Source organism: Anolis carolinensis, chromosome 1 (assembly GCF_035594765.1).
Source record: "Anolis carolinensis isolate JA03-04 chromosome 1, rAnoCar3.1.pri, whole genome shotgun sequence".
In the NCBI taxonomy this organism is placed as follows: Eukaryota; Metazoa; Chordata; class Lepidosauria; order Squamata; family Dactyloidae; genus Anolis; species Anolis carolinensis.
The window spans coordinates 120,117,607-120,140,255 of record NC_085841.1 but is presented as its reverse complement, the minus strand read 5'-3'; the positions used below and the strand labels follow the sequence as shown (position 1 = coordinate 120,140,255).

General features: G+C 40.1%; 1 protein-coding gene across 1 annotated transcript in view; it reads left to right on the top strand.

Annotated features, from left to right (window-relative positions):
- The window catches only part of mei4 (meiotic double-stranded break formation protein 4), a 117,432-nt gene that overhangs the window by 15,612 nt on the left and 79,171 nt on the right, over positions 1-22,649 (top strand). Inside the window, exon 3 of the mRNA XM_008122016.3 lies at positions 890-1,437. Within this exon, the coding sequence (XP_008120223.2) occupies positions 890-1,437 (548 nt within the window). The remainder of the gene's footprint in view (positions 1-889; positions 1,438-22,649) is intronic.

The following is a 22,649-nucleotide window of genomic DNA, read 5'->3' as shown; positions in this document are numbered from 1 at the left end:
CAGCTAAATCATGTACCCTGCCTTTTAAAATCAAGACCATGGCTCTTATGAAACACCTGTGATTTTGAGGTGCAAGTCATCCAGCTGACATTTGATTTTCCAAGGCCACACCTTCAGTGAATTTCAGGGTTGGGCCCGAAGAGGCTTACAGAACTGGATCTGATCGTGCTTGGAGAACCTCTAACAATTGTAGGGGGAGGGGAGTAAGTTTATTCTGATGTGATTTTACAATAGAATTGGGAAGTTCATCTACTTCTAATCATGGGTGACCAATTTACCCCTGTGGTAATTAAAACACACATTCTGGTTTGGGGTCCAGTTCACTGATTTGGCAAACAGCCTGAATCAGTTTAAACCACTTTGAAATCAGTAGTTTCTTTTACTGAAGAAATCAAAACCTTTCAATCTCCCGCAGCGATCAACAATATGCTATGATTTCATTATGTTTTCTAAGAGATTTTAAGGCCTTGTAACTTTTTTCTAATGAATTGAGAATGCCAAATTGCAAGAAGCATTTTACAGTTACAAATTATGGAATTTAGCAGAAATCTTGCCAGTGCTACAATGAGCTATGAATACAAACTATGTAACTTATTTGTTCTTTTTGGTTGTTTATTTGTGTTTGCAATACGCATTCTTCTTTCAGACTAGGATAGGGAACATTTGGGCCAGATACAGTTCACACATTTTCCCCCAGCCAGCCTGTACCTGGTAATTATGTCAGGAAAAGGATAAAAGTTCTTTGAGAGATAATATGTAGTGAAAAAGAAGGATGGACCCAAAGTTATCTAGTGAATTTCATGTCTGAAAAGAGATTAGAACTGAGTCATTTTAATCTCAAATTCCGGTTTATTTTATCCACTACAGTGCACTCTTTTTTATGCTTCAGGGCCTTCAGATGAGACTCCGCCACTACCTATTACAGAAGAATTCTCAGATCATCTTGAAGATTCTGGATGTGATATCTCAAATCACTGCATGATTGATACTCTAGAAACATTACCTAGTTTCAGTCACAGAAGCCGTGGTTGCAACAGTTGTGCATCTGAGCCATTGTCAAGTAGAATTCCAATATGGACTTCTTGTAAGGCCAGCAAGCAAAAGTCTTTGATCTCACACATGCAGTTCCTACAAAATTTCTTTGAACTAAGAAAACTAACAAAATCTGGAGGCCTGAAAACAGACTTGGAAAAACTTGGAATTGATTGTTCCATAATATCCCATTCTTTCTCACAGTTGCTTGATGGTCTGGTTACTTCGTACAGCCTCCCTGAACTCCCCTTTTTAGATGTTACGAGTCAAGCAGTTTCTCTTATAACCAAGTTATTAAATGATGTGGATATATCGAATCTGATTCTGGGGAAGTGCTTGAAGAAGCTGGAAGACTGTATGAAAAGGCTTCTTGCCATTGTTTTGAACAGCAGCAGTCTCAACAGAGTAAGTAGAATGCCACTCACATACACCATTTTCATGGACTTTCACTGTAGAGCTGAGTTTGCACACATGATAATTTTTACACGATGAGGTTTCTTTTATGATGGAATTGGGATGCCAGGCACCGTAAGGCTGGAGGTTCCACCTCAATGCAGATTTTTGCCCTTTGGAACAGATGCAGTTGCCTTGTACTTGGTTAGAGCCTTTTCTGTTAGAGTCAGAAGTTTTCTTACATGGCAGAACTTTCTTTTCTCCCCAAGTTAGAGCCAGGGTTGATAAAATTAGCTTGGGACTGTAATTCTCAGAATCCCCTGGCCAGGATAACCAATCCAAAATAGGAAGTCCAAAAAGTACCTTTGTCATCTCTGTTACAGCGTTTTATGGGGAGGGACTTGGCAATCTCTGCTGTTAAGGCAGGATGACAGTAGTCCTCATGTGCAGGAGATCCTCGAGCAAGTAGAGTTCTTTGGCTTCTGTGACCCTGGCTTTTCTCCCCTTGTCCCCCTTCTCCACTTTCCTAGGCCCAAATCACCTGAGCAAATGCAGTCCTTAGTCCAGTTGTCACCTGACAGGCAGCCCAAGGAGTCCTCACCAAATGAAGCCACTATGACGTTTTTTTATTTCACATAAGTTACCTTAAATTGCACAGAAGTACTAATACAGCAGCACAGGGTTGCTAGAATTCTTATAGGCAGTTCTATGTGAAAATTACAATCCACTAAATTCTGGCAATCTGGATGCTCTGGCTGCATGAGTTACGGCATATTCTGAAAAGTGTTCAAAGAGCATATTATGCATGAAGTTTAAGATTAGCCTGTGTCAACCTAATTCAGACACTTCACAGGAGCAGAGTAAATCAAACTCTTCCATGCCAGAGGAGCTCAAGGAGTTTATAGTTAGTAATATACACCCAGGTGATTTCAGCTTTCAAGTTCTTTTAAGTACATAATTTCAGGGAACTTCAACATTTGACAATGCCTTTTACATGCAAAAGGATGTGGTGGCAATCTATGGGACACTTTGGCACGGAATATTCTTCCTTAATAAGCTTACCCAAGTTTTCATTATAGCATTATAAGCCTATTTAAAAATCTCATTGACAGTGTTAATTTACTTATGTTTCTGCCAGGTATGGATAGTAGTTGTATTTCTGGGGGGGGGGGGGGGGGGGGCAATGATGAAGATGAATTAGATGTCACCAAGAATATTTTAAAAACTGAAAAGTGTTTACGTAGTGTCAGCTTTAATAATAAATATAAGCTCGGTAGGATCATAATGTTACCTAATGACTGCTAGTCCAGTTTCTGTGTTGTACTTTGCTACTACGTACCTATCTATACAGAAAGATTAGAGATGCAGAATTAAAGCAGGAAGCAGAGAAGATGAGAGAGCCATTTTGTCTTGTTTGATTGCAGTGACAGAATATAGTCATTTCCCTTTCTGGGGAAAAATAAACCCAAGATCCTCAGTGGATTTTGGTGTCATTCAGTTATCTCCTGCATGCAACCTGAAAGCTTTCTTCTGAGACAAAATATAGTGGGTGATAACCACCTTTCCCCCCCACGTAGATGGGGAGAGGGAGGAGCAGGACATCTGGCCAAATCCATTCCACTTCCAATATCTGTTCCATTGGATTGGCCTGGAGTGAGAATTTGGAAATGTTTGGGGGAGGGGCGAGGGGGTTGACCACAAGCCCTAAATTTTGACTTGGATTCTGAGACTTATACTTTAAAAAGTAGCTTTTCCAAACAGAGTTTGATACACCCCACTCTCTCTGCCTCAAAGCATTCAAATCAGTCCTCTAATGAGCATGATTCTGGATGCCACAAGCAGCCATGTACGGAGACAAGTACAGTGTGTTTCCTGAATGAGAAACAGTCCACTCCACTGTCTTGGATATTTCACTTCCTGTATCATACTCAAAAAGGTTTGAAAGTGTCCCTGGTTGTGGAAGAGAGAACTGGATAATAGATACCATCAGAGATATAAGATTGTTATGTACCCTGAAGGCTGCAATTAAACACGCTGTGTGGCCTTGGTCAAGTCACACTCTCTTAGCCTCAAAGGAGGGCAAAGGCGATCTGCACCTCTCAACAGATCTTGCCAAGAAAACTCAGTGATAGGGTCTCCTTAGGTTTGCCATAATTCAGAAAAGACCTGAAGCACACAGCAGCAACAAAATACCCCGAAAGCACCTGATTCTGTTTTATCTTTGAAGCTAAACATGTTCAACCCTACTTTGTTCTCAGAGGGGAAACTGCCAGGGAATACAAAAGCGTACTGTAAGATTGCATTCAGAAGAAGGCTCTGGCGAACCTTCTCTGAATATACTGTGTTATCTTGCTTAGGGTTGCCAGAAGCTGGAGTCAGCTTGATATCACATAAGAAATACTGCTGTAATTAGGCACAAATGTGTTTCTTACAAACCTGTCCTCACACTCCCCAAAATAAAATGAAGATGAAGGGGATGATGGTGAGGAAAAAATTCCAAATGGATTAATGAAGACTGTACATGCTCTGAAAACAAAGTATGATGTAAGTATTATGAATAACTAGGCATTCTATCTATCTGTTGTAAAGTACAAAGACGAATAAATAAATAGTAATGAATACAGTGGTGCGAATGCTGATCAGAAATGCTCCATGTTGCCATATTCTAGGACCTGTCAGAATATAGGATATATACATTGAGCATTCCTTATCTGGAATTCTGAAATGTAGCTGAGATAGTGACAATTTTATTTTCTGACACTTCAGTATACACAACCTTTATTTCATGCACATTCATAAAATGTTAAATCAAATTACCTTCAGAAATTTCTGTATCAGATGTATATGAAACATAAATGTGTTTAGTCTTGGGTTCCATCTCCAAGATATTTCATTTATATATGTACAAATACAGGTATTCCAAAATCCAAAATAGTCCTGGTCCTAACCATTTCAGATAAGGGATATTCTACCTTTATTAGAAAATTTTAAAATAAGTAATTTTTTTTTACATTTTGTCATATATAAGCTCAAGGTACTCATTGTTTGTCTTAAGTCATGGGCAAGGCCTTTTGATAAGCAAGAGAATCTTCCAGGTATGGCCATTTAAATGGAGATGGTATAGTGTGTAGTGAATTGATGCTGTTTGTTGTAGTAATCAGCTTTGTGTCTACATGTGGGATTGCTGCAGATCAGTGTCCTAAGTTATCATGGTTTGTCAATAGTCTTGGTGACTGACTGCTTTGTAGCTTGTAAGAGTTTTCAAACATTGGGACAGATAATATTTAAAAATAGATGAATGTGTCTTTCAGTTTCCTTTCAAGTTTAAAGCTACTGAGTTTCCATTATGTTACATTAATTGAGCCCCCAGAGAATTTATGCTGTGACTGAAAAAATCAGACAAATTCTGATAGGCTTTAAGAATGTCATATATGGAACAAAAAAGGCACAGGAGCAACAGTTGACTTAAATACAAGTATATTCAAAATTTATCAGGCTTTTTAAAAAAACAAAACATAGAGAGCATGAGAAAAAAAGTATATGTTATTAAAAATGAGTTTTCAGTCTGTGAGCCTTTTTACTGGAGATAACAATACTACTCAGTAGTGGCTATTACCTGGAAAAACACTAGATTAAAAATAATTTCTGTGGCATTTTCATGTTAATACAGAGAACACGTATTAACATGAAGGATAGGTTATTTTAAACATTTCTTTATTTCTGTTGAATACGTTTTCTCCACACCTGCCACAGAAATCTAAGTGGTCTAAAAAGGCACATGGAGCAGTCACCTTCTCATGTTTGAGGTTTAGTCAGTGCCTGAGAGGCTGGGTGACTTTTGGCATGTTATATTTTGCTTTGCTATAGAAGAAGGGTAGGCTAATTCATGAATAATAAAGCAGTGATCTAGCATGGGATAGTGGTTTGAATGTTGGATTGGGGTTCAGGGTTCCTACTCTGACATGAAAGTTGCGGGATGATTTTTGTTAATTCACACACCCTCAATCTCAGAGAAAGGCACTGGCAAATCTCTGAAAAAATCTTCCAACAAAAAAAAACCCACCTTAGAGTTGCTGTAAGTTGGAAATGGCTTGATGGCAGAGAATAGCAGCAACACGCTCACATACAAAATTGTCAGGATGGTGATTGCACAAATACAGTAAAATCAATGTACACTTGATCTGCTTCTATGTGCTGTTCACAAAGGAGCAGATAAACAGACCGTGGTTACTGGCAAGTAACCCAAACACCAACAGTAAAATAGTCCAGTCTAAGTATCTAAACCAAGTAAAAATGAATAAAATGTTATGCATATGTGAAATATCACAATGCACATGTGGGTAATGCAATGTATAATGGTGAAGAATATCACTATATTACAAAATACCAATAAGATATTTCATGAGATATAAAACTGGTTAATTATACAGAAGTAGATACAATACAGTGCAATATGATGAATTTCTGGCAGTTACCTCATTTCATAATCATTGTCAGACTGAGCTCTTTTTGCAGAAAAAACATCTGCATCAGAAGCTCTAGACATAATATCAGTTTTCCAAGACCGTATGGCTTTAATGTGATGCTAGTTTCCATTTGCTCCTTTCATATGGTAGAATATTTATAATGTTCTCATTTTAATTATTCTTAATAATAGTGGTGTGTTTAGGACCACAGTTGGCAGGGTATTAATTGTGTGAATAAAATTAACATCCATATTTTGTTATGTAATTAGCAGTCCAGGGTTTCATTGAAACTCCGGAGCATTCCTTGACTTTGTGTAAATTTGGTTAAGCCATGTTATTGACCCGAATTCCCTAAATACCATTTAAACATCAAGGTGGGACCTCTTGTCTAAATCAGGGTTTTAGATCATTGTAGACATGTCCTAGGAGTATGTGTGTGTGTGATGAAGGAAAGTTCAGTTCTTCCCTGCCTGCCACACAATGATATTTTAAGAGCTTGCCTCAGATAGTTGTCATGTGCATAACATGGGTGGTTCCATACAAACTATTCAATGACAAAGGAAAAAAGTTAAACTTGTTTAAACTACAGAACTAAGATGATTTTCCCCCCTGTCATTTTCTGGTGATTGCATGCCACTAGACTCTGTTTGGATTTACAAGTCCTTAACTGAAGTTCTCTAGTCCTTCAAGCAACCAATCTGAAGTGCTATTAGCTTCTGAATTGATGTTTTGTACTGTGGCTGCTAATGGTTTCTTGAAAGAAAAGTGACACGTTTGAAGTTGCTAGAGGGTCAGAAAGCTTTAATTGACAAAGTAACATGTAGTTGCTGTGAATCTGGTGTTATTCCTCATGTTCATTTTCTTATTATGTGAGAGCAGGCTCATTAGGGAGCATCTTTTATGATCATAGTCTTTGTTCTTCTTTTTGAAATAAGGTATTCCCCCTTTTACTCTTGATTGTGGGTTATGTACTGAAGGTTTGGTGGAGCTGAGAGTTAAAAACATGTTTTGAAAGCATTCAGTTAAAACCTGATCAAAATAGATAAAGTGAAGAGTGATTCCGACCTCTTCTTATCTGATTAACAAAAAGCCAAAATGGAGGAAAGATTATGAGTACTGCTTTTCGTTTTGTTAATTTAGTATACCAACCTGTGAAAGGTTTCAAAATGTGAAACTGACACAGTCCATGGCATTACTTCTGTTTTCCAATAAATTACTAACAGTAGTTCTGTTACATACATGTTAATGTAGGAGTGTAGACCAAAGCAGTATGTGCCCATTTAAGTACAAATTTTCACAACATTAGGCCTTTCCTCTTTCATGACTTGTGACCTACAGTAATTCTAGAAATCTGTTGTGAGGAGTAGGCAAATTTGTTCTTGCATTACAGCTTCCATAATTCCCAACCAACATAGCTAATACGGAGTTACTAATAGGGAGTCTGGAGTTACTGATTTCTGGAGGTCTGTACTCGTCTTTGCACACAGATCGCTCTTGTTGTTAACTGCCTCCTAGTTCGGGCTGCTTTCCAATTTAATACATTTTGTACTTTATTGGGGTCAATTTCTATCCCTTCACCCAATATACGATACCCCAAATAATCCAGTCCTTCTTTGTGAAACTCACATTTTGATAGCTTGGCATACAGTTGTGCCTCTTATATCCCAGCCAGCCATGGCTTCAGAGCCTGATCAGGAGTTGAACTCTGACACAGATGAGGCTTATTATGACTTTTCACCCAGTTCTGAGAACCCTTTGCAGCTTCAGGTGCCTGGAGAAATCAGCCAGGAAGGGCCGTTAATTGGAAGGGAGTCTCCTACTCTTCCTCCCTTATCTGTGCCAGATGTTCTCAGCTCGCCTGAGAATGCGGATTTTAATCGAAGAGAATTTCTGAATCGTGAGAGTAGCGCAAAACAAGACCTTCGTAGAAGTCAACGTCTGGCGTCCCGAGGGGATAATGGTTAGAGTTCCCATGGGTTGTTTTTGGGAGTATTGCTCTCCCTATTTTGGATTCAGTTTAGGATCCATAAAAGTGTTTTGCTCAGTGGCTTCTTTGCGGTGTCAACTTTGCTCTTCCTTGAGGGAGGTTTTCCCAACTCCAGCTCCTGTTTGTTTCTAAGCTGAGTTTCCAGTTCGGTCGGGCCGTGCCGTGACTCTCGAGTAGAACCGGACTTCAACCTAGTTCCTGCCTTGTTCCTGATCCAAGCTTTGCCTCAGCTTCGTCTCCGTTCCTGCCTGTTTGCTAAGACGTATTATAGTGGATTTGAACTTTGCTATTTCCAGCCTTGTTTCAACTCAAGAGCATTCTAACTACTTCAGAGTGAGCTTTTCCCTCTGGACTTTGGATTATAATATTGGACCTATTCTCTCACCTTATTGGACTAATCATTGACTTTCCTAAAATAATTATTTTTTCCTCAAACTCTATACATCTGGATTTTTATTTGCTTTAATAAAGATATACGTTATATTGACTGCTGTCTGGTTTTCGAGTGTTCACGCTGCCTTGGGGTGCAACAGTTTGACACCGCCCTCACAGCACTTTGAAAACCAAAAGTCAATATGACAGATCAAGCAGGGGCCCAAGTCCTCGACACACCTGCAGCCGCAGCGCAACCAGCACCAGTACCTCAGTATCAGATAGTAGGCTTGATCGATCCACGAAAAATTTGATTCTAAACTCGTTGCAAAAGTAGAGGGGGGCAGCGTTTCGTTTTTGAAGGTATTTCCGAATTTTGCCCCCCAAAAATTTCGAAATTAACGAAAATTCGTTATTTTCTAAATTAATTCGTTAATGGCGGACGCGCATGCGCAATTCCCAAAAACAGCACAGAGGGAGAGGACTTTACAGGACTCTCCCACCCTCATTTTTTGAGTGATCTTCTTCAAACTTAGTACAGTGGTAGAACACATTTAACACTGATAGCTCACCAAAATTTGGAACGTTTCCCTTATCCTCTGATTTTTGGCGAATTTTCATAGCTTTTATAATAAACCATTTTTTAATAATTGCAGAAATCTGTTCCTGGTTTGAAAGTCTTATTTCCTGTTAAATTGGGTTGTCTTTACTGTGAAAGTCATTGTTCTACTTCAGAAACTTTGTTTTTGTGGCTGAAACTTTGTTAAATTGGTGTGTGTGTGATATATACTGTGTATATATATATAGTCCCTGCATATGTGTGTGTGTGTTTGTGTGTGTGTGTGTGTATAGGTAAAGGTAAAGGTATCCCTTGACGTTAAGTTCAGTCATGTCTGACTCTGGGGGTTGGTGCTCATCTCCATTTCTAAGCCCAAGAGCCAGTGTTGTCCATAGACACCTCCAAGGTCATGTGGCCGGCATGACTACATGGAGTGCCATTACCTTCCCGCCAGAGCGGTACCTATTGATCTACTCACATTGGCATGTTTTCAAGCTGCTAGGTTGGCAGAAGCTGGAGCTAACAGCGGGCACTCACTCTGCTCCCGGGATTTGAACCTGGGACCTTTCGGTCTGCAAGTTCAGCAGCTCAGTGCTTTAACACACTTCGCCATCGGGGCTCATGTATATATAATATACATACACATACACACAATGTGGAGAATATGTGGAAAGGTAGATAGATAGATAAGTTGGGAGCCACAGCGAAGGGACCTTCCTGGGAGCAAGGTCTAATAATAATAATAATAATAATAATAATAATAATAATAATAATAATAAATCCCTTACAATATCCAAGATGGGTACCATTATTGGCAGAGAAAGCCAAGCTGTAGGAGTTGAAATCCAATCATTTATCCTCCCTATAGAATCAATTTTATATGCATTTTTAGCTACAGAAAAGCTAAAATCAGGACAGTAAAAGAACAACACCCAGAAAATGGGAATTCCAGACAGGAAACAATCAGGGCCAGCTAATACCTCCCAACAAAGGATTCCCCCAGGTAGGAAGCAGCCAGGCTTTGAAGCTGCAAGGCTATTCAATGCTAATCAAGGTGACCAATTGCAACATTCACACTTGCCTCCCACAGACAAGAGTTCTTTCTCCCACCCTGGACCTTCCACAGATATATAAACCCCACTTGCCTAGCTTCGCACAGATGTCAAAACCTCACCGCCGGGCCCCTCTCTGTCTCTCTCGGTCTCTCCATTCCTGGCTCCATCCGCCGCCTTCCTGCCTCACAGAGAGACACCAGGCCTGAGCTGAGGCGAGGCGGCGGCGGCGGCCATTTCCCCCCTCCGTCTTCCTCCTCCTCCTCGGCCTCCTTCCCCCTCGCCCCCTCCCATTGGCTGAGCCCGTGACGCCCCTTTTGCTGAGGGGCAAAAGGAAAGGGCCTGAATGGTGGGAGTTTGGGTGATTTGCAAAAGCTTTTTTTTCCTAACGAAAAAAACCACGAAATAAGAAAAAACGGCCTCTCGCGATTCGAAACCGCGATATCCAGACGTGTGGACAATCAAGGCCGTATATTGCTTCAAAACAAACGAAAATAACGAATTAATAACGGGTAACGGGGAAATCGAATTATTTGAGCAAGCCTATCAGATAGCCCAAGATGAATATAACCGGATGAGGGACACGATCCGTGAGCAAGAGGGCAAGATCCACGGCTTAAGAGATCGAGCCACGCGACCCCCTTCCTTGGCGCTGCCCACGAAATTCACAGGAGATGCGCAAAAGGTGCAAGTTTTCCGCCGCCAGTGTCTGGCTTATCTTGAGGCTCGGGCTCAGCCTTTGCCCACCCCCTCAAAACCTTGGGAAATAATCTCTGCAGACTTCATTACCGATCTGCCTTGCTCTAATGTTTCACCACCATTCTAGTGGTAGTGGATCTGTTCACCAAAATGGCTCATTTTATTCCCTGTACTGGGTTACCTTCAGCTAAAGAAACTGCAGTTTTATTTTTGCAAAACATTTTCCGGCTGCATGGGTTGCCCAAGAGCATTGAAACTGACCGTGGAGTCCAATTTACCTCCTGCTTTTGGAAAGCCCTCCAGCAGTTATTAGGTATTGAACCATGTCTCTCTACGGCTCATCACCCTCAAACAGATGGGCAGACTGAGCGTACCAACGCAACCTTGGAACAATATCTACGGTGCTATGTCAATTATCAACAGGACAATTGGGCCTCCTTGGTGCCTTTTGCTGAATTTGCATTTAACAACGCTACTCAAAGCTCCACCAAAGAAGCTCCTTTCTTTGCCAATTATGGTTTCCACCCTCGTTTCTTCCCCACTGTCATGGAAACAGGGGCCGTGCCGGCTGCTGAAGATTGGCTTCAAGAGTTAACCACAGTCCAAGAAGTACTTCACAACCAGCTTGAACAAGCGAAAGTGGATTACAAACGGAACGCAGATCGTCACAGACAACCAGGACCTGAGATCAAGGTAGGTGACCGGGTTAGCTTATCTACGAAAAACTTGTCTTCTCAGCGGCCCTGTCAAAAACTGGATGCCCGGTTCATAGGACCATACCTTGTGGTTGCCCAGATCAACCCAGTGACTTTTAAACTACAACTTCCACGCTCCATGCACATCCACCCTGTTTTTCATCGCTCCCTTTTACACACAGCTGAAGGAGTGCGACCTGATGTGGGCCAGAAACCCCCGCCTCCTACTATTGTGGATGGGGAGGAGGAATTTGAAGTACAGGACATTTTAGACTGCCATTTTCGCCATCATCGTCTCCAATATCTGATTGACTGGGTGGATTACGGCCCAGAAGAACGTTCTTGGGAAGACGCCTCCTCAGTACATGCTCCTGAATTGGTGGCTCGTTTCCATCGTACCTACCCTTCCAGACCTCGTTTGTTCACAAAGGAGCAGATAAACAGACCATGGTTACTGGCAAGTAACCCAAACGCCAACAGTAAAATAGTCCAGTCTAAGTATCTAAACCAAGTAAAATGGATAAAATGTTATGCATATGTGAAATATCACAATGCATATGGGGGTAATGCAATGTATAGTGGTGAAGAATATCACTATATTACAAAATACCAATAAGATATTTCATGAGATATAAAACTGGTTAATTATACAGAAGTAGATATAATACGGTGCAATATGGTGAGTTTCTGGCAGTTACCTCATTTCATAATCATTGTCAGACTGAGCTCTTTTTGCAGAAAAAACACCTGCATCAGAAGCTCTAGACATAATATCAGTTTTCCAAGACCGTATGGCTTTAATGTGATGCTAGTTTCCATTTGCTCCTTTCATATGATAGAAGTGCCTGTCTTATGGTAAGACAGTGCTTGTCTTAGTCTTTGTAACACCTGTTTCGCCAAAAGGATGTGTTCTTCTAGTATTTGTGAATAAATTAATATGTTGTCCAAGTAGACCAGAACTCCCTTATACAACAGCAGGTGTAGGACCTCGTTTATCATGTGCTTGAACACTCAGGGAGCCCCAGTCAACCCAAAGGGTAACACTCGGTACTGGAATGCCCAGTGGACAATTAAAGGCCATCTTCCACTCATCCACTTTCTTTATTCTAACCCGAAAATAAGCCTCTCTTAAATCCAACTTTGTAAAGATCTTTCCTTTTGATAAATGTCCCAACATATCTTTCACTAAAGGCATAGGGTACTGATTTGAAAGACATATGGCATTCAGATCCCTAAAATCAGTACAAAGTCTCAAAGTGCCATCTTTTTTTTATCTAAATAGCACAGGAGCAGTCAATGGGGAATTTGCAGGCTCTATGAAGCCCCTTGCCAAATTTTTATCAATAAATTCACGCAGACAATCCTTCTCCCTCGGCGACATAGCATACAATTTTGACTTAGGCACAATCAGTTTTCCTATGGGGAAGCAGCTGATCCAATTCCTTCTTATCAAAAAGTCCAAATACTCATGATAAACCTCCGGCACCTCCCTAAATGGCCTTTCTACCTTTTCTGCCTCTGCCAGTTGGCCCAAATCCACTTTGCTCGCAACTTCTTCTTATTTGTTTTTGCCCCCAAAAGAAGCGGGGAGTAAACTCCATCTTTAAAACGTAACACTACAAATTGTAGTAGCTCTTGATGGGACCCCAACTTCATCTTTACAAACTCAGTTTTGTATTCCACAGGGGCTCCCCCTGCTTGAGACCCATCCAATTGGGTAAAAATAATGGGCCTCTCTAACCGAATCAACCGTAACCCCATCTTTGCGGCCATCCTTGGTGATATGAGACACTTGGTGCACCCACAGTCTAACAAGGCCAGCAACTGCCACACTTGTCCCTTTCTCTCATTCCTCAGTTCAGTTCTCTTGTTCCTTAGTAAGACTACTCAGCTTTTATTTCTGCTCCTCCTGACCCAAGCAGTGAGAGGAACATATTGGAGCAAAGGTTTCCAGACAGTGGAGAGTTGATTGATTGTCCTCCTTAAAAGAGTAGAGTCTTAATGTCACACTGCAGGATCTAGTTGGCAAGAAGAAGACCACTCACAAACAGGTATGATTGGGGATGACTATAATTGCTTTTATGCATACAGAAGAAAAAGTCTCTACTGGTATTTTCCCTGTCCTCCTTTGTTTTTAAAGCCCATCACCCCACCACCCCCCTTATTCCAAGGTTTCCACTTCTCAAAAGCTCCAACACTTGCTCTCCAATGCTATCTGCTGGCCCAGGCTGTCATTGTCAGGGAGATAATTCATGAGGTCTTTCCAGACATCCAAAATTTTGAACACTGACAGTATCAAACATAAAAATACTGTGGACACAGACCACCCTTAGATTTCCAAATTTTTAACAGTGAACATTTACCTGAGGTGTCCTGTTCATTTTTGAGAACTACTATGGCCTGATAGAATTAAAGCATGAGCCATTCAGTGTTGATTTTGATTTCTTGGTACTCATGTCCCATTCCTTTAGATCGGTGGTTCCCAACCTGTGATCCATGGGCCACCAGTGGCCCCCAAGAATTAAAATACAGTTACTACACCATTGCAATGAGAGTGACTGGTCTTGCGAACCCCTCTTATAATGCCCGGGCAACAGGGATGTCGGAAGGGGAGAGGCTAACTACCCATGAAAGGCACAACAAGAAGCCTCCTGACTGCTGCTTCTCCTCCTCCCTCCCACTGAGCGGAGCCGTTCCATGTGGCACCTGGAAGTGGGGGTGCCTTGGTGATCTTAATTTTTAGGCCTGTTCCTGGGGTTATCTGGGGTGCCAATTCAGAAAATTGTATTGGATAGACCTCAACAGCTTGAGATTATTAAATATGGTTTTCTGTGGGCGAGCAGATGGCGACTACTGGATGGCATATGTTCTGTGTCAGAAACTAGAGCTGATGTGGTCTATCCAATGCAATTTTTGAATCAGCACCCCAAATAACCAAATTGAATCTAAAAACTGATTCGTTTTTAGTACTATTGTTGGAGAGTGGTCCCTGGTCAAGTGGTTCATGATAAAAAAAAGGTTGGGAACCACTGCTTTAGATTCACTCCTTGACCACCTCCACTTTCTTCCCTTGCACACAAAACTGATAAGTTACAGGGGTTTTTTGGTGTCCAAGGGCACACAGAACAGTAATAATTTCAGTAGGAAAGTGCAATGAGAATGTAGAACAAAAGATTAGAGCAAAGAATTATAGGAAATGAGTTGCAAGAGTAAAACACCAAACAAGCCCTGGATTTTTTTTCCAGAGCTGAGCAAAATCATGCCTAAGATATCCCCGAAAAGGAATGAACAAATAACTTGAACTCTAAGGAAGTTATGAAGTTCAAAACAGATGGTAGAATGAGCTTGATGGCTCAGGCATTATACTCAGAGTAGATCAAACCAACAAAAACATAATTGTGATTCCTTGCTGTCCATTCAAAATAGCATATCAAAATATTGAAAAGTTACTTTCAGGATTGCTTTGGTTAGTATTGACTTGACTAAAATGCCTCTGAAGCAGAGATACTTTAGGACTGAATAATTTGCCACACTGTGACTTGATTTGCCAAAGGCTTGCTTGTGTGACAGTTGACTGAATGGTGGTAAAGTAATCTCACAGGTATTTGCATGTTTTCCCAATCATAAGGAAAACTCCCATTATTACTGGTGCCTGAGGTATATAAATGCTATGGCTCTTGAACCATTGCAGCATTCTAATTTCTGACAGCTATTCAAGCTGTATACTCTGAAAGAAAATGGAGCCAAGTCACCAATTTAATAGATACTGCAGAATATATAGGAAAGGCAAACTTTTGTTAAATTCATATATTACTCTTCAAGTTTGTAGTATTTCCATGTATTTGTTATAATCAAGGTGGTTACTTAAAATTATTCATCTGTTATCACTCAATCATTGCAAACTGCTGCCTTTGGCCTTCCTAATAAAAGTAGTGATGAATAAGATCCCTAAAAGCAGTATAACAGTACACTGAATAATAAATTATGTGGGTATGAGAATTCATCCTGATAATTTGTGAACAAACAATGAGAGAGAGAAAAGGATGGTAGGAAAGCAGGGGTGGCTAAAGTATGGTTTTCCGTGTATTGGCGGGCAGCAATTCCCAGCATTTTCAGTATGGGTTGTACTATCCAGTTCTCAAGGGAGGTGCAGTCCAGCAGCATCTGGAGGACAGCCCTTTCCCCAACCTTGCACTAAAGGAAGTAAATACAGATTGAATCTCTCTTACCAGGAATTCTAAAATCCAAAATGTTCCAAAATCATCCACATACCTGATTGACATAATGATACTTTTGTTTTCTGTATATACTCAAATTTTGTTCATGCACACAATTATTAAAAGTATTCTATATAAAATTACCTTCAGATTATGTGTATAAACTATATATGAAACAAAAATTTCTTGTTGGGACCTATTTTCAAGTTATCTCATTATATACAGGTGTCTGAAATATGGGAGGGGGGATCTGAAATCAAAACCCTTCTGAGCCCTCACAGTTTTGGATAAGAGATACTCAATACATACAGGTTGAATTTCCCTTATCTGAAATGCTTGATACCAGAGATTTTGGATTTTTTTTTTGAAATTTTGAAATATTTGTATTTGCACATCATGAATCAGAGATTTGTGCAGAGGTGGGGTGGGAGCTAGTCACATGTGCAGCACACACAGTTTTTCCTCAGAGGTTGTCGGCACACTTTCCATCCATTTACCGTGTTTCCCTGAAAATAAGACAGTGTCATATATTAATTTTTGCTCCCAAAGATGTGCTAGGTCTTATTTTCAGGGAATGTCTTATTTTTCTATGAAGAAGAATTTACATTTATTGTTGAACCAAAAATGGAACATTTATTATATACTGTACAGTAGTTATCATCATAAACCAGCATAACCAGACAAACTGTGAATCCTATCAAGAATTTCTTGTTACTACCATTATTTCCATGTACAACAATCTATGGTACTTCCATTTACTGATCCTGCATGCTCTGGTGTTTGGTTTGGTGGGCATGCTTCCAAACAAAAACTTTGCTACGTCTTACTTTCGGGGGAGGCCTTATATTTAGCAATTCAGCAAAATCTCTACTAGGTTTTATTTTCAGGGGATGTCTTATTTTCAGGGAAACAGGGTAGCAAGCTTGCCAGGAGATGAATTACTATTACTACTACTAGTTGGGGGAGGGGGGGTGAAATTGAGGAAGATTTGCATAACTTATAGAACATTTTATGGACCTTTTGAATAAGAGATATATGAATAGCTCTGCCACGCTTGCCTCAACATACTTAGCATTAGATTAATATTTTCAATTTCAGATCACTTCTATCAAGAGAAGTTTCTTTATGGATTGAGAGAAACTAATTTTGAAATAAATCATTCATGAATAGCATGCTTTTCAAGTGGCAAATAGGGACAGAAATATAATAAATCAGCCCTGTAATAGTTCCTCGGAAATTGATTTATTAAATACACACCTTTAACTCAACCCTCATTTTTACTACCTTTCTTCTTAGACTTAAGCTACTCAGTTTTAGTGAGGTTGGCCAGTGTGATATATAATTTTAGACACTGCCTTGTTCTTTTTACAGTTGGGATTGAAACACTATTCATCATCGGTCTATAAAAATCTAGAATGAAATTGAATTTAAGTTTTTAGTAAAAAGATTAATATATTTTTAAACAAAGCCTACTTAAATATAGGAACATATTTTTTATTATATGAAAATACCTGCTAATTTTCATTCATGTGAACATTGTCAAAAAAGAAAAGGCTGCACCTAATGACTTTATAGATATTTTCTAACACCATTGTATTTCATTCATATACTGTGTGTAGTGTGTGTGTGTGTATAAACTCACACACACCCCTTTTCTGTATCCAAGAATCAAGAGTATTCCACAAAAATGTGATGTTCAAAACCAGAAGACAGAGTTATGTGAAATGTACTGTTGATTTTGAATATCCGTCAGTCCTTGTTTGTTCTGTACAAATGTGTAACCATTATTATTTTTGTTGTTGTTGTTGTTGTTGACACAACGACATAGTCTGACACAGTAAACAAGATAGATATGCTGGATTTCGTATGACAAAATCACAAGTCGAACTCTTGCCAAGCGTTTAGGACTGTGTGATGTATTTTTGGATGGTGCACACAGATCCCAGTAGGGTGGCCTTTTGCAGTTGACAGATCGTAATTTTGTCAATGTCTATTGTTTCCAAATGCCAGCTGAGATCTTTTGGCACAGCACCCAGTGTGCCGATCACCACCGGGACCACCTGTACTGGTTTCTGCCAGAGTCTTTGAAGTTCGATCTTGAGGTCCTGATAGCGGCTGAGTTTTTCCTGTTGTTTTTCATCAAATCGACTGTCACCTGGGATGGCGACATCAACAATCCAAACCTTTTTCTTTTCCACAACTGTGGTGTCTGGTGTGTTGTGTTCCAGAACTTTGTCAGTCTGGATTCGAAAGTCCCACAGTATCTTTGCGTGTTCATTTTCCATTACCTTTGCAGGTTTGTGATCCCACCAGTTCTTTACTGCAGGGAGGTGATACTTGAGGCATAAGTTCCAATGAATCATTTGGGCCACATAGTTGTGCCTCTGTTTGTAGTCTGTCTGTGCAATTTTCTTACAGCAGCTGAGGTGATGATCAATGGTTTCGTCGGTTTCCTTGCACAGTCTGCATTTTGGGTCATCAGCTGATTTTTCGATCTTGGCCTTAATTGCATTTGTTCTGATGGCTTGCTCCTGGGCTGCAAGGATCAGGACTTCTGTCTCCTTCTTCAGTGTCCCATTCGTGAGCCATAGCCAGGTCTTATTATTAATATTAATATTATTATTTAGTATTAATCTTATTTATACCCTGCCTTTCTCCCCATGGGGACTCAAGGTGGCTAAGAATCCCACACTTTAGTCAAGTTCAAAAAGCACAATACAAAAGTTAAAAAAAAACCAATCAAATAGTACAGTGTGATAAAAACAGATTAAAATATGATAAATATACTTAAAATAGCCTTTGAAAGTCACAGTCCCCTAACCCCCACTCCCATATTATTTCATTGCCTCATTAGCTAGGTCATCATGAACTCATCAGCAAACCTATTATTTATTTATTTCCAATATTTATATCCTGCCCTTCTCACCCGAAGGGACTCAGGGCTGCTTACAACACTGGCACACTTAGGTGCCTATACACATAAAATCAGTTAAAAACTATTAAATACAGTATAAAATTACAGTGTATAAATTTAAAAATACGTATGCTCGGATCCATTCGTCCGAAAACCTCGTGCTTTATCCATAAGTCAGTCCGTATCATCTTTATTGTTTATTTGTTAAAAGCCTGGGCACATAGCCATGTTTTTAGGGCTCTTCTAAAGCCCAAAAGAGTTGTAACTTGTCTAATATCTCTGGGGAGGGTGTTCCACAGCCAGGGAGCCACCACCGAGAAGGCCCTGTCCCTCGTTCCCACTAGCCGCGCTTGCGAGGCAGGTGGAACTGAGAGCAGGGCCTCTCCAGATGATCTTAAGGATCTTGCTGGCTCATAGGAAGAGATACATTCAGACAAGTAGATTGGACCAGAACTGTTTAGGGCTTTATAGGTTAAAACCAGCACTTTGAATTGGGCTCGGTAGCATATCGGCAGCCAGTGGAGCTGGCTTAGCAGGGGGATAATACTTCTAAATCCTCCCCCCACTGTATTGAAAGGCACCAGATCCTATCTGATCTTGGAAATTTAGCTGCGTCATTCATGGTAGGTACATGGATGGGAATGATTCTATATATGTCAGAGGAAGGGATTGGCAAAAACATAGAGGATTCCTTAGGTAAAAAAAAAAAACACTGAGAAATCCGTCAAGTTGCTATTAAGTTGATAGACAGCCTGAAGGCACGTATACTGACACAAACTCACATTTATTCATTATATAACCTCTATGTTTGACTTTTCTTCCATCAACAATAGTGTACATGGCCTTCCTCACTTTATTAGGAAATCAGTCTGATAGAGAGTAAGTGGCTCAAGGGCAACCAATGAGTTTCATGACTTTATGGAGGTCATTAATTCACTGCACTACCCTGCCTTTCTGATTGCAGTCACAGAATCATAGAATCATAGAGTTGGAAGAGAGAGATCACATGGGCCATCTAGTCTAACCCCCTGCCATGCAGGAAAAGCACAGTCCTAGGAAGGAAGAACACGATGGGAGTATCAAGCAATTTGCAAACCGTAATTCATGGTAGTTGGGCCTTCTTTTTCTTGGTTGGTTGGTCATCAACAGTATAGGTTCGAGCCACAGTTCTCTGTTGTATTCAGCTTCCCAGTTTCTAACTACACTTGCTTTTCAGATAGGAAAAGCTGATAAGAACTTTAAAACAGAACACATTGGCATTGTATGCTGCTATCACCAGTTTAAAAGCCACCCACCTAGTAGGACATGAAAAGCACCATGTCTGACACATTTCACTGACATTCACACAAGCGGATAAATACATAGCAAATGCAACTAAAAGCCAGCATGAACTGACTGAAAACTGCAGCTGTCACACATGAAACAAGCCCTGGGTTTATGCCCCTTGGTGAGCCAGATTATTCAGTCTGAACTGAAAAGAAAAAATGCCAAGATTTTTCTTTGGAACAAAATGATACGACATTCCATTTCTGGTAACTTTCTTTTACTAATGACTATATGCATACTTTTACAGATCTAAGAAACTATTTAAGGTTGAATATCCCTTATCTGAAATGTTGGAAACAGAAGTGTTCTGGATTTTTTTTCCAGATTTTGGAATACCTGTATTTTTATACATGTATATAATGCAATATATTGGCGATTGAACCTAAGTCTAAACATGAAATTCATTTATATTTTATATATGTCTTATACACATAGTCTGAAGGTAATTTTATACAATACATTTAATATTTTTGTATATGAAAAGAGTGTGTGTACACTGAATACTGAGGAAACAAAGGTGTCTCTATTTCAGCTACCCCTATAGAACAGTTTGGATTTGGGGGGGGTTTGGATTCTGGATAAGGGATGCTGAACCTGTATTATTGAGATCATTCCATCAACAACAGTAGGATAACTGGCCACTGTTTATGGAACCCAGAAGACCTCTTGCTAAACTCACTAAATGTACAGCTACAATCAGTGACAAATGTGGGAGATTGGAATTGAAGGCATGTAGCAGCCAAATTAATACTAACTGTTAGATTCCTTCACTTTTGCAGTTTTATGCTGAAACAGATTATCATGACTATCTTTTTGGAAAGCACAGTATCAAAATACATTGTAGAGGCTCCATACTAGGTAAAACCTATATTTTTGCTCATTTGTTCTCTAGGGCCTAGAATCTAAGACAGGGATGGCAACTTATGACCCTTAAAATAATTTACTACAGCTCTCAACAGCTATAGCTATCTTTGCCCATGGTGAAGGATAATGAGAAGTGTAGTCCAGCAACTTCTGAAGGGGCACAAGTTGCCCAGTCCTACTTTAGGTGAAGTGGGAGCAATGTGCCTTGCCTCTCTGTAATGTCTAGGAAACTGTGTCTAGCCTGGTTGGGATCAAACTCCTCCACACTTTCTTCATAGAGGGGCATGTCCATTTGTAAGCATTCTCCAGTTTGACTACAGTGGATCCTAGAGACAATTAGAATGTAATGGTTGAGTCCCTGCCCTCCATAGAAGAGGGCTCAGAAGCATGGAAGACAGTCACCATTCTGTGTGAAATGTTATGCACTAAGGGGCTTTTTTGTTGCAAGGGAAGCACTAGATAAGCAGCGGCAATTATGATCTTTTCGATATTGAATCATAGAGTTAGAGGAAACCTCATGGGCCATCCAAACCCCTGAAGCTCCGACAATTATTTATTTACTTATTTGCAACATTTCTATCCCGTCCTTCTCACCCCGAAGGGGGCTCAGGGCAGCATGCAATTCCTTTACATTAGATATGTTGTCTAGGGCTGTTAGGAATTTTAGTCAAAAACATCTGGATGTTATGAATAACTTTTCAATAACTTTAAAGCATAGGTTCTTTTTATTGCAGTTTCAGTCTGAGAGGTATAGCAGAACTTTTTACAGAACAACAAAGAACAACATTTAGACATACAAACATACAGATTCTATGCAACTACATTGGGTTCACAAACAACCTACAGTTACATTGGCTAAGAAACAAACAAAGGGGGGGGGGGGAGTTACATTTTCATTCTTCATTCACACACAACATGCATCCATCTTCATGTACACAAATATTACCATATTCTTTCTCCCTTCTTGGAGAAGCACCTGCTTAGGCCAGACCCAGCTTCCACTGCTGCCTGCCAAGACATAGTTCCAAAACACCAAAACGCCAAAACTTCAAAAAAGACCATGACTTCAAAACGCACTCTTTTCTCTTCCCATGAGAAAAGGAGGCCCCAAACAATGACCAGAATCCTGCTTTCCCATAGCAGATCTGCCACTCCCAAGTACACCACCTCCACTGAGCATGGTGGGTGAACAGCGTCGCTGTCTGTCACACCTTCTGGACTGTCATAAGGTCACTTATATAGCAATATATTTGCTGATGATGTTGTCCCAAAGTTGTAAATGAATCATAGTCGTCTTCTATCATGGAATATCCTCAGTTTCCTGGACCAGATGTTGATTCCTCTTGATTGGTGTTAGCAAACACAAGCAGCTCTGCCCCAAAAGTTCATCAAGTTAGCAAATGTTGACAGATGTTAACAGATGTAAACATTTCTCTTATCAGTCACAGTTCTTATCACAGTTTGCCGGGCAGGTCAACTATTTCAGGTCTCATTAGCAGGTTTTAATTACAATTCCTGAGCAGGTAGTTAACAGACTGGTGTCTCCAAATGTACTGACTCACTCATTCTTCCATTCATACCACATATCATATATGCATATTTTGGTCACATGGAGAGTTGCATGTTTCCTACACCAGACATTTGAAATGGGTATGATTAATTCATCTATCATCTTGGATTCATTTCCCACACTGTTCTACCAATTTAGAACCAGAATACTTTGCAGAAAGCAGTTGTATTGAACAATAGCAGAAAGACTAAATTTGGTCCAAAAGGTCCAACTTCTTCAAGAATAAAATGGAAAATAATTTCGTATCAAATATAGTTTACTGTTGGGTAAGCTGTTTCTATACTGATTTCATAGGAGGAATTGGCAACTTGTGGCCATCCGGATGTTATTGTACTCCATTTCTTATTATTCCTGACCATTGATTCAGCCTGGCTAGGGCATGCAACCTCTACAGGACAAAAGGGTGCCAATTCCTTCTCTAAAGCACCTCTTCTTAAACTGTACATCCGGACCCAAAAGGGATCTCTTTAGCTGAATGTTTTCTGATATTTCCACCAATCTCG